Source organism: Lactuca virosa, chromosome 3, assembly GCF_052849685.1.
Source record: "Lactuca virosa cultivar CGN04683 chromosome 3, Lactuca_virosa_CGN04683_v6, whole genome shotgun sequence".
In the NCBI taxonomy this organism is placed as follows: domain Eukaryota; kingdom Viridiplantae; phylum Streptophyta; class Magnoliopsida; order Asterales; family Asteraceae; genus Lactuca; species Lactuca virosa.
Genome location: NC_136428.1, coordinates 88,057,261 through 88,068,957, shown reverse-complemented (window position 1 = coordinate 88,068,957; position 11,697 = coordinate 88,057,261). Strand labels below are relative to the sequence as shown.

Below are 11,697 nucleotides of genomic sequence, written 5' to 3'. Positions count from 1 at the left end.
AGATCAATGTTGATATATAAAAAATAAACTTTTTTTTTCAAAAAAACTCACTTCATTTTGTTAGTTTTTTCAATATTTAAGTTTATTTTTATAAAAAAAAATAGTTATACCAAAAATATTAATTTGTTGTACTCTATTAATAAACATCAACACCGATTAAAATAAAACCTCGAACAGTGTAGATTCATACTATGAATCTAAATTGTAATATTTCAATTTTTAACATTCACAATGTGAAAAAGCTCGAACAGTTCAGATTCACATTGTGAAACTGACTTATCACTAGTACAAAAATGACCTACAGTCACACTTTCTGAAAAACGGTCTGTGACACTTTTTATTAAACGTGTGGCCAAAGGTCACTAAAAAAATTTAGATATTGTTTTTGGATACATTTAAATTATTTTTTGTGGCCATTATATAGATAATCAAAACTTTAACCACACTTAATTATACCAAATGTGACAAATATTAGTCACACTCGACCACTGAGGCCATAAGTCATAATCAGCCATAGGTATCGATTAAGATTGTCATACTTTTTTTTATGAGAGACAGTAGATTAACGTATCGTGACATGAGTTAGTTCTATGTGTGTTTGTAACCTGGTGCCTATTTAGCCACATAACAGACAAAGTAGCTTAAAAGGTGATACATATGGTCACACTAAATATTTGTGTGTCCATAGGGCGGTTCTGTACTAGTTGTACTTAGTTAACACAAGAAATTAAAACAAGTTAGTATTGGTTACTTACGGTCATGTATCATTTATTATGTGTGTCAAAATATTATGAATTGACTTTAAGAAGAAACAAATATTGTGTGTGTAGGTACCATTTAGTTACGATTACAACTATTATATGTGTCTATATGTAAATATAGACACATATGTAATGTTTATTCTGGTTGTACTGTTGTATTTGGAAGACTCTTAAATTTAACCATAATTATCTTTGATATCATTTGGCAGAATTAAAAATGAACAAAAAGTTCAATCATGGCATTTTACAAAAGTACATTGCTTATTTTGCAATTAAAGGGTTGTATAAAATAATGAAAAAAAATGAATTGCAGTTTTGTAAAGTTAGAAACAATTTCTGAAGAAAACAAAAAAAAACTAAAAATAATAAAAACAAAAACAAATAACAATATAGTTGTGTTGAATAAGAGCTATAAGAAAGGACCAAATTGCCCTTTTGTCATCTATTCTTTTAATTGCACCAGATCAGACACCATTAAAAATGAAAAGAATACAAATTATTTTAACAGAATAGTATGATAAATAAATGAAAAGAATACAACTTTGTCTAACATTGCATAACGAAAGTACATTACTATAACATGAAGTTTATGTTATAACATTTCATCCACCATTACAGTAAAAAACCGAAAAGAAAATAACTTTGAGTTATAACAATATTACACCAGAATAGTTTGATGGTATAATATGGTAAAAAAATATTAAGGAAAGTACATCGTCATTTTTGTCATTTTCTTATTCTCCACGTAACGCTAGGATGAAGGTTTGGCCTTTCCCTTCTACAAACAAAAATAAAGATCATTAAATGTTAAAAGAAGGAAAAATATTATCGCTACAAATGTAATTCATGACATTAAGAAACACATACCGTACGTATAACAATACCATGAAAATCAGTACGAAAATAATCATTTTGCTTCTGCAACTCAAGTGTGTCTACACGTGGCAATATATTATCATTCTGAGGAACTACAGTACTAAATTATTCATCTACATCTTCATATGTATCTCTGTAATTTTTGGGAGGTGTATTGAACACAATAGACATTTTTTGATCGAGTGGGTCTGTGACATAAAATACTTGTTGTGCTTGTGAGGCCAATATGAAGGGATCACCTTTATGGCCTAATCTTTTTAGTTCAACTAGTGTGTACCCCAATTTATCCCTTTTAACCCCATTTCTATTGTCAACCCAATCACACATGAAAATTGGAATCCGTTTAAAATGATAATCTAGTACCCATATCTCTTGTAAAACACCATAATAAGTGTTTTTGGCATATGTTACAACTTCTTTACTGATGTGTGTGTCAGTTGCAACGACACTAACCCCACTGTTTTGGTAAACTTTACCTTCACGAGCTTTTGTACGAAAAGTATATCCATTGATAGCATATACATCGTATTTAATAATGTTCTTATTGGGTCCATGTGAAATCCATCTCATTGTCTCTGTTATACTTTCTCTACAACCCCCTAACTCTCCCTCTACCTGAATTGTAATTAGATAATGAATTTAAGATATAAAGAAATACATAACAAAAAACACAACATATATGAAATGAATATACCTCCTTTCATAACCAATGACCAAATGTATTATTGTGCTCTTGTTCTAGCTGTGCCTTTCGTTTAGTAGGGTGTTGATGTTGCAAAAAAAATCCATGTGTCGTTTGTCAATACGTTAATGTTAATATTATAAAAAACATACATGTAAAAAAACTTACTTGATATACGGGAGTACTTCAGATGTATTTTGCAATACAAAGAAATGTGCTTTTCCGAATAGTTCTGCGGAAACTTCTACCGATTTAGCAGCTGATAGAGGAGTACCGTCCGTAATAGAACTACTATCTACACCTATCTGAATTCCACATATGTTATGATTGTCAGGGGGAATACCAACAGTATCCATCTTTTTTGAGGAATTCACTAAAAAACTCAATCGTCTCTTCTGCAACATTTCTTTCTGCAATGCATCCTTCTGGTCTATTTTTGTTTCACACGTGCCCCTTAATAACCTTCATAAACCTTTCGAACGGGTACATCCATCTAAAGAATATTGGACCGCATAATTTTACTTCCCTAGTTAGATGAACGGTTAAATGAATCATCACATCAAAAAATGATGGTGGAAAATGTTTCTCAAGAAGGCATAAGGTTACATATAATTCCTCTTGCAACTTATCGAGCTCATCCAGTATGATTTCTTTGCTAGATATTGATTTGAAAAAGAAACAAAACCTTGTAATAGCAACTTTGGTGGGTGGATGCATAATAGATCGAATCGTTATGGGCAAAAATAGTTGCATGAGCATGTGATAGTCATGTGATTTTAGTCCGATCAACTTCATATCCTTCAGACTCACCAAACTAGAAAAATTAGAACAATACCCTTGAGGAACCCTTAAGTTGTATAAAGTCTCATAGAATTTGTCTTTTTCCTCTTTTGTCAATATACAACCTGCTACGGGAAGTGTTGTGTTGTTCCCTTCTATCTTAGGATGCAGCTCTGGTTTTAAACCATAATGAACCAAATCCAATCGAGCTTTATAACCATCTTTCGTCTTCCCGGGAACGTTCAACACAGTTCCGGTTAAACTCTCGCCCACGTTCTTTTCGACATGCATAAAATCTATATAATGTGGAATCAAATTGTCGCGCCAATACCTTAGCTGTCTATACCATATATTGAATTTCTTCCAATATGTATTATTTTGCTGGCCCACATCTGAAGTACCCACTTTGCGTGATTTTCTCTTTTTTTATTTATCTTCCCACCTATTCCACTTGTAGATTGTTGGATTTCTGCCTCCTTGCCCTTAGACACCTTTCCCCATTTATTAATTATAAATTTGACCCTATTATATACTTCCTCCCCATTCATAGGTTCTAGAGAGGGTGAGAACTCTTGTTGTCCATTGAATGCCTTTTTTTGTCTTCTGAACGGGTGATCATACGGTAGAAATCGTCTATGACCAGCATAACTCTGCCTTTTCGATTCAGGGAGTCTAATGCAGTGTGTTTCTTCGCCACACACAACACAACCTTGAAATCCGTTGTATGGACAACCACTTAATGTACCTAGAGCAGGATAATCATTAATAGTCCATAACACTACTGCACGTGTTTTAAACTGCTCTTGTGCATATGCATCGTATGTTTCAACTCCAATATCAAATAATAATTGCAGATCATCAATAAAAGGTGCTACGCACACATCAATATCGTTTCCTGGTGTTCCCGAAATCAATAACGAAAGCATGATGAACTTTCTCTTCACACACAACCATTGTGGAAGGTTGTAAATGACAGTTAAAATAGGCCACACACTTTGACTCATATTTCCTCTATTCACATCGACCCCGTCAGCCGAAATGCCTAGCCGCAAATTTCTTGGCTCGCTAGCAAAGTCAGGATATTTGTCATCAATGGCAGCCCATGTTGGTGAATCAGCTGGGTGACTTAAAACACCAATATCCACCTTTCTGTCTGCTGCGAGCCATGTTAAATCTTTTGCAGTAGTCTTAGACTGAAAAAGTTGTTTCAAGCGCGGAATAATTGGAAAGTACCACAAAACGTTTGCAGGAATATTTTTGTAAATTTTATTTTTTTGTTCATCGACCTTCCATCTTGATTTACCACAAGTAGGACATGCTTCCATGTCTGTGTATTCGTTTCTGTAAAGTATACAGTTGTTGACACATGCATGTATCTTAGTATACCCTGAACCCATTGCCTTGAACGCTTTTTTGGCCTCTATGTACTACTGTACATTTCGTTACCTTCTGGTAACATATTTTTGATCAAAACCAATAATTATGTAAAGCAGTTATCTGATACTCCATACTTACTCTTTAAGTTGAGTAGTTGTATGACTGCAGATAATTTTGTGAAATTAGGACACCCTTTATATAGGGGCTTCTCGGCATCTTCAATCAATTCTCTAAACTTCTCAGGGTTCCCAATAAAATTTTCTTCTACAGCTTCCACCATCTCTACTGTTTCTACAGCATCTGCTGGCATTTCTGTGTTCATGGTCGTCGAATCAACAACGTATGATGTGTCCATGTCAAAATTATGTTCATATATATAATTTCTGGGTGGTTCCTCTGTTTCTCCATGCTTATTCCAATTCGTGTATGTTTGATCAATTCCATTCCTGAATAGGTGATCATCTACCACATCCACCGAATGAGATATGTGGTTTATACATTTGACACATGGACATGGAATTCTTATCTTTGTTTTTTGGTATCTACAGCATCCATATTTTTAGAAATCTTGTAATTATGTACTGCATATTTCAAAAATTCTGCAACACCCTTTACATACGTTTATGTTGTTCTGTAGGCTCCCATCCAAGACTTATCCATATTCAATTTATAACAGTATCAACAAGCAATATATGTTTCCTGTTCATTGAAGCATTTTAACAAACAGTTATTGTGCATAAACGAAAAATATCACATTACAATTAAATCCAATAACTGGAAACCAAATACTTGTTAATTGAAGAATATATAATGAAACATGACCAAACGAAATAGCAAAGATTAATATTCTGAAGGTAATTGTTTTTTATGTCCCTGTATAAATTAAGGTACTATGTGTACCTGTATGAATTTCATGTTGAAGTATCAATTCATGGTTGAAGTATAAACGTAGTTGCAATGCGTTTGTAGTAAGCAGAGAATGATTCGATGGGAATGCATATAGTCTAAAAATTCATATCTACGCAATAGGTGTGGATGATCAAGGATATATCGAGAAAAAACAAAAAAAAAAGAGAAAAAAAGTGTTCCTAATGGGGTTCGAACCCATGACATTCCAAAATATACCTTTAACTACATTTACACTTACCAACTGGGGTGTCTGACTGTTTGTAAGTTATTAGTTTACGAAAAAAACATAACAATAAACTAAAAGAGAAACATTTGCCGAAAATACCCATGCTTCCTCTAGAACTGATCTAAGATAACCACATTTACCATCAATCATACTTTCCTCATTTGAGACAATATACTTAATTGTGGTTGCACATTGTTTTTAATTACCCTTCACAATTGGAAATAAAAACAAATGACAAAAATACCCCTGATTATTCTCACACTCTTATTGTTTAATTGTAGTTATGCACATCATATATGTATCCAAGTTAAACTTATTTTTTTCTATCAATACTATGATGATGCATACCCTTAGATGATGTTTCCTTTTTTCTTTTCATTATATATACGGAATGACCATTATACCCTTATATCTCAAACACAGTTTCAATGGGAAATTATAACATTTTCTTTGTTTTATGATAAAAACAATTAATTGACGGATATACCCCTGCTTTAGCATAATCTACATATGTTGATAACAAACATGGGACAAACTAAATAATCTAACCAATAACTTACCTCTAAAGTGGAAATAGGTTGAAAAGTACATTGTTTTGTTTACAAAACAATGAGCAAAACAGGGACAATACTAACTCAGTTATAAGTATGAAACACAATATAAATAACAACATAAAATTATAATTATAATTAATTCCCATTTTGCCCCTAAGATAGTTATAATCAAAACAACATCATATTGCTTACAAAAAAGAGTTTCATCTGTACTCTGTATTAAACACAAAATGGAGTATAACATAGGTCCCCTACACTATATTTTTCCATGCTATCACATTCTCCTTCGCCATGTCCATTGCATCTTCCATTTTTTCTCTTGGAATGGTCATGTTTAGAATATGCCTGATGTATGCTATTCCATCATCAACTGTTGTCATTGGGTGTTCTGTTACAAACAGATGAATAAGCTTCTCAACTCTTTTGGATGGTGAGTTCATCAAAAAGTAGGGAAATTGGTTGGAACAAATACATGACTATGTTCAACATATAGATGTTCAATCTCTCGGAATTGGTGTGCCCTAACAATTATCTTGAAAGTTCCCAAACAATCATCATTCAGAATTGGAATCATTGACAACCCACAGTTTTCTTCGGTTGGCATATGATACCAGTTACCCATAGTTATATACCCCAAGCTTTTCGAAAAACGACCAAGCATCTCCATGTTCAGCAAATTGATGTTGACACATGAAATAAAGTTAACTTTTGGCGTTTGATACGACTTACCTGGATAGTTTATAAAAAACACGCCATGTACAACTCTAATGGTGAATCTCTTATCGTTTTCTTTCCCATACTCTACTAATGGTGTGTTTTTCGATGGTTCACTACTTACACTCCAGAGTTGGAACCTCGGATTTGATCATGGATCAGCATTCATCTTTATTTCCATTGATTGTCGGAGTTGTTTTCATAGAGGAGGAGTAAATAATAGAAGTTATCGTATGTTGGTAATGAAGATGTAAGAATGACGATTTTGATATAAGGGGAGGATTTAAATGAACGACGGCTGTGATAATGATTATCGATATTGTGTTATACATTAATATATTATTTACATTAATATATATATAATATTAAATAAGTGTAACATCCATACTTGCTTTGTTTTTATTATTAACATACAAAATATAAATTTATATATAAATTAATTATAAATATATAAAATCATTTTTTAAATTAATATGGTTATGGGTTGCAGGTGGTCGGGTGTTGGTACGGGTTGACCAACATTAGGTCATGTAGGGGTGTTGATAATGGTTTGGGACCAAATTGGGTTTCTAATACGGGTATGGTTTCCAGGTAGTCGGGTGTTGGTAATGGTTGACCATCATTACGTCATGTAGGGGTGTTGGTAATGGTTTAGGACCAAATTGGGTTTCTAATACGGGTATGGGTTGCAGGTGGTCGGGTGTTGGTAATGGTTGACCATCATTACGTCATGTATGGGTGTTGGTAATGGTTTAGGACCAAATTGGGTTTCTAATACGGGTATGGTTTCCAGGTGGTCGGGTGTTGGTAATGGTTGACCATCATTACGTCATGTAGGGGTGTTGGTAATGGTTTGGGACAAAATTGGGTTTCTAATACGGGTATGGTTTCAAGGTGGTCGGTTGTTGGTAATGGTTGACCAACATTAGGTCATGTAGTGGTGTTGGTAATGGTTTGGGACCAAATTGGGTTTCTAATATGGGTATGGGTTGCAGGTGGTCGGGTGTTGGTAATGGTTGACCATCATTAGGTCATGTATGGGTGTTGGTAATTATTTGGGACCAAATTGGGTTTCTAATACGGGTATGGTTTCCAGGTGGTCGGGTGTTGGTAATGGTTGACCATCATTACGTCATGTAGGGGTGTTGGTAATGGTTTGCGACCAAATTGGGTTTCTAATACGGGTATGGGTTGCAGGTGGTCGGGTGTTGGTAATGGTTGACCAACATTAGGTCATGTAGGGGTGTTGGTAATGGTTTAGGACCAAATTGGGTTTCTAATACGGGTATGGGTTGTAGGTGGTCGGGTGTTGGTAATGGTTGACCATCATTAGGTCATGTATGGGTATTGGTAATGGTTTGGGACCAAATTGGGTTTCTAATACGGGTATAGTTTCCAGGTGGTCGGTTGTTGGTAATAGTTGACCATCATTACGTCATGTAGGGGTGTTGGTAATGGTTTGGGACCAAATTGGGTTTCTAATACGGGTATGGTTTCCAGGTGGTCGGGTGTTGGTAATGGTTGACCAACATTAGGTCATGTAGGGGTGTTGGTAATGGTTTGGGACCAAATTGGGTTTCTAATACGGGTATGGGTTGCAGGTGGTCAGGTGTTGGTAATGGTTGACCATCATTAGGTCATGTATGGATGTTGGTAATGGTTTGGGACCAAATTGGGTTTCTAATATGGGTATGGTTTCCAGGTGGTCGGGTGTTGGTAATGGTTGACCATCATTACGTCATGTAGGGGTGTTGGTAATGGTTTGGGACCAAATTGGGTTTGTAATACGGGTATGGTTTCTAGGTGGTCGGGTGCTGGTAATGGTTGACCATCATTAGGTCATGTAGGGGTGTTGGTAATGGTTTGGGACCAAATTGGGTTTCTAATACGGGTATTTGTTGCAGGTGGTCGGGTGTTGGTAATGGTTGACCATCATTAGGTCATGTATGTGTGTTGGTCGTGGTTTGGGACCAAATTGGGTTTCTAATCTGGGTACAGGTTTAGGAACGAAATGGGTTTATAGTAGGTGTATGGATTTTTTTTCTAACTTAATATAAAATAAAATAAAAAATCTTAAGAAAGTGTTCACACGGAAAAATTAGTAAGCTAACTAGAGCTTTATCTTATTTTCGTTTTATTATACTATTATCCCATTGTATATACATAATTACATGTTAAATATTTTTTTATTTCCAATAGTGATATGGTTGTATCCTAACGTAAATTTGTTAATTTACAAGGACCAAAGTTGTAACATTTCTATTTATATCTAATAACTCGTAATAATATTTCAAAAGCCAGAACATGTTTCCAAACCACGATTTATGCTTTCTCATCGTGTGAGTTCACTATCAGATCAAAATTTGGAAAAAATTTGAATTCGTCAATCAAAATTAAGCAAATATAATGGGAGGCAAACATTTTTTCCATTTTGTTTTGGGCTCCAAATTAGCGCGGGAAGTATTCATCTATCTCACTGCCAAAACTATGAAGATCAATCCATCAGATGAAGGAAAATCCGGTAAATTTGGTAACCACCCTCAAATTAGGACGTACTGACAATGTATTACTTAAAAGACTTTGATTTTTTTAACCATTGGGTGGTTTTTCTCTAGGTTATATCAATCCCAGTTGGATTATATTTCAGTTCATCATTCGAGAACATTCATCACGCATTTCTACTGTAAGTATATTCTCTGTATATGGTGTCAATGTTATTGATTGTATTGATTAGGGGATTATACATAAAACATAAAATTTTTGATTCGTCATATTACTGTGCTTGTTGCACACCAACTGTTCGATGAAATGTGTATGTGAAATTTTGTATGTAATATAAGTTAGTCATACTTTTTATTAAACATACAAATAATCAAACTTAATTCATATGTTTCATGTCAACAGAAGAATCATGGAGGTGAACAAGGAACAACATGAGGATATGCCTAATTATGATATGGAATATGAGCAAGATGATGAAACACAATTTTATGAATCGGACACAGAAGATGGTGAAAATAATGACATTGACTACAATAGCCATCAGATTCGGAAGAAGAAATGCAAAGCAAAGTTCCTACAAGGTCACCTAGGAAGATGGGACTGACTCGATTGCCAAAGCTGAAGACCGAGTATGTCAATTCTGGTGGTAGAAAAAAATGTTTGAAGTTTGATGAATTCGGTAAGTTTACAGGGAAGAATAATGCAGTGTTTGTTAGTTATTTGGGAGATCTTGTCCGCGAGAAGGTGGGATTAAGTGCTCTTTGCTGGAAGAAAGTGAAACCGAAAGTGAAGGACAAACTTTGGGAAGAGATTACAGTAAATATTTTTTTCACTTTTTTTAACTGCATCTCATATTTTATTTACAAATCATGTATTAAATCCTAACAAATTCATTATTGTTTCATTTTAGAGCTATTTTAAAGTTGATGAAACTGTAAAAAGATTTGTGATGAATAGGGTTGGTATCCTTCTACAAAACTTCAGAAGGAAATTGTATGCAACTTACATCAGCCACATCTAGGGAATTACAAAAAGCTTGGAGAAATCCTTGTTCGATATCGGGCAATAATTACTGAAAACGATGATTGGAACAAATTTGTGACATATATGCAATCTGAAGAGTTTAATGTTACAACTTTTTTCCAAAACTTCTTCATTCATTTATCATAAAATTACCAAAAAGTGCTTGACAAATCTTTTTTTTAGACAGGTTGTGTCACAAGAGACAGTTAAAGCGCGCATGATGTCAAAGTACACTCATCGGATGGGACGAGGGGGGTATACTACTCTTAGGCGGAAGTTGGTAAGCTTTGTTTTTAGCTATATGATACATTATATTACCTTCATAGTATGCTACTTAACATAATTTTATTTTATATTGTTTACAATTTATTTTTTTTATCAAGATTGAAGAGAAAGTGATTTCAAAGGAAGAAATGCCCCCAAAGTCAATTATGTGGTGTAAAGGATGTGAAAGTAAAGGAGTATTTAAGGATGAAGATGTTAAACTCATGGCGGGTAAACTAGTAACTTCAATAAACTTTTTTTATTACTATTACTATAAAGATTTTAATCAGTTTTATTAGGACAATAATTATTAATATTTTGTGTGCTAGATGGAACAAGAAAAGCAGTTAAAATAAGGACAAGTTAATGTTGAACCAGGCACGGATGCCATGACCTTAGTTTTTGGCAAGGAAAAGGGAGGATTTTTAAAGGGTGTCGGCACAGGAGTCACTTACAATAGATATTTCAATGTTCCTCGCAGCAAAGGATCATCTAAGGAAGAAATTAAAGACCTTAAAGTTGCACTACATAATGGAAAACTTGAGCTTGAGAAAAAAGATGCTGAACTCAAGGCTTTGTCTACAAACGTTAATGAACAAGATCAAACACTAAAGCTAGTTTTGGCTCATCTTAATGCAAAAGGAGCTGACTTTCAAAATCTCTCTCATACTGTTGTAAGTAATCTTATTGACAACATGTATTTTCAATGTTACTTGTAAATTGCATTTTTTTAGACATTTTCCATGTTTCTTTATATTTGCTAGGGTATTTCAAGTGACAAGATTGTTGAAAGTAGTGAAACAACTCCTGTTAGTCTCAAAACCAAGCAACCATCAGAACATGTAACACCAGTATGTTATCATTTTATAAGATAATCATTGATATACTTTTTTTATACTAATTTCTGTTTTTTCACTTGGGACTTTAATTTATTTAGGTTATTGCAAAACCCACCAAGAAACAAGTTCAAACCAACTCTACAACTGCAACTCCCGATACACAATTGATTTCCATGAAATCTGCAACAGT

General features: G+C 34.1%; 1 protein-coding gene across 1 annotated transcript; it reads right to left on the bottom strand.

Annotated features, from left to right (window-relative positions):
• Positions 1-1,512: 1,512 nt before the first annotated feature.
• LOC145163776 (uncharacterized) lies at positions 1,513-4,496 on the bottom strand. The gene is made up of 6 exons (XM_079082556.1): positions 3,505-4,496; positions 3,130-3,439; positions 2,505-2,624; positions 1,842-2,252; positions 1,629-1,721; positions 1,513-1,539 (listed from the first exon to the last, which is right to left on the bottom strand). The coding sequence occupies exons 1-6, from the start codon at positions 4,494-4,496 to the stop codon at positions 1,513-1,515; spliced, it is 1,953 nt and encodes a 650-aa protein (XP_078938682.1).
• Between the last annotated feature and the right edge of the window lie 7,201 nt (positions 4,497-11,697).

Excerpts from the sequence above, each read along its gene's own strand:
- LOC145163776 (XM_079082556.1), bottom strand. The coding sequence starts at position 4,496 with ATGGGTTCAGGGTATACTAAGATACATGCATGTGTCAACAACTGTATA. Across the intron at positions 3,440-3,504 it reads AAAAGAGAAAATCACGCAAA|ACAGCTAAGGTATTGGCGCG; the intron begins GTGGGTACTTCA and ends TATATGGTATAG. Across the intron at positions 1,540-1,628 it reads ATGGTATTGTTATACGTACG|AAGGGAAAGGCCAAACCTTC; the intron begins GTATGTGTTTCT and ends TTTTGTTTGTAG.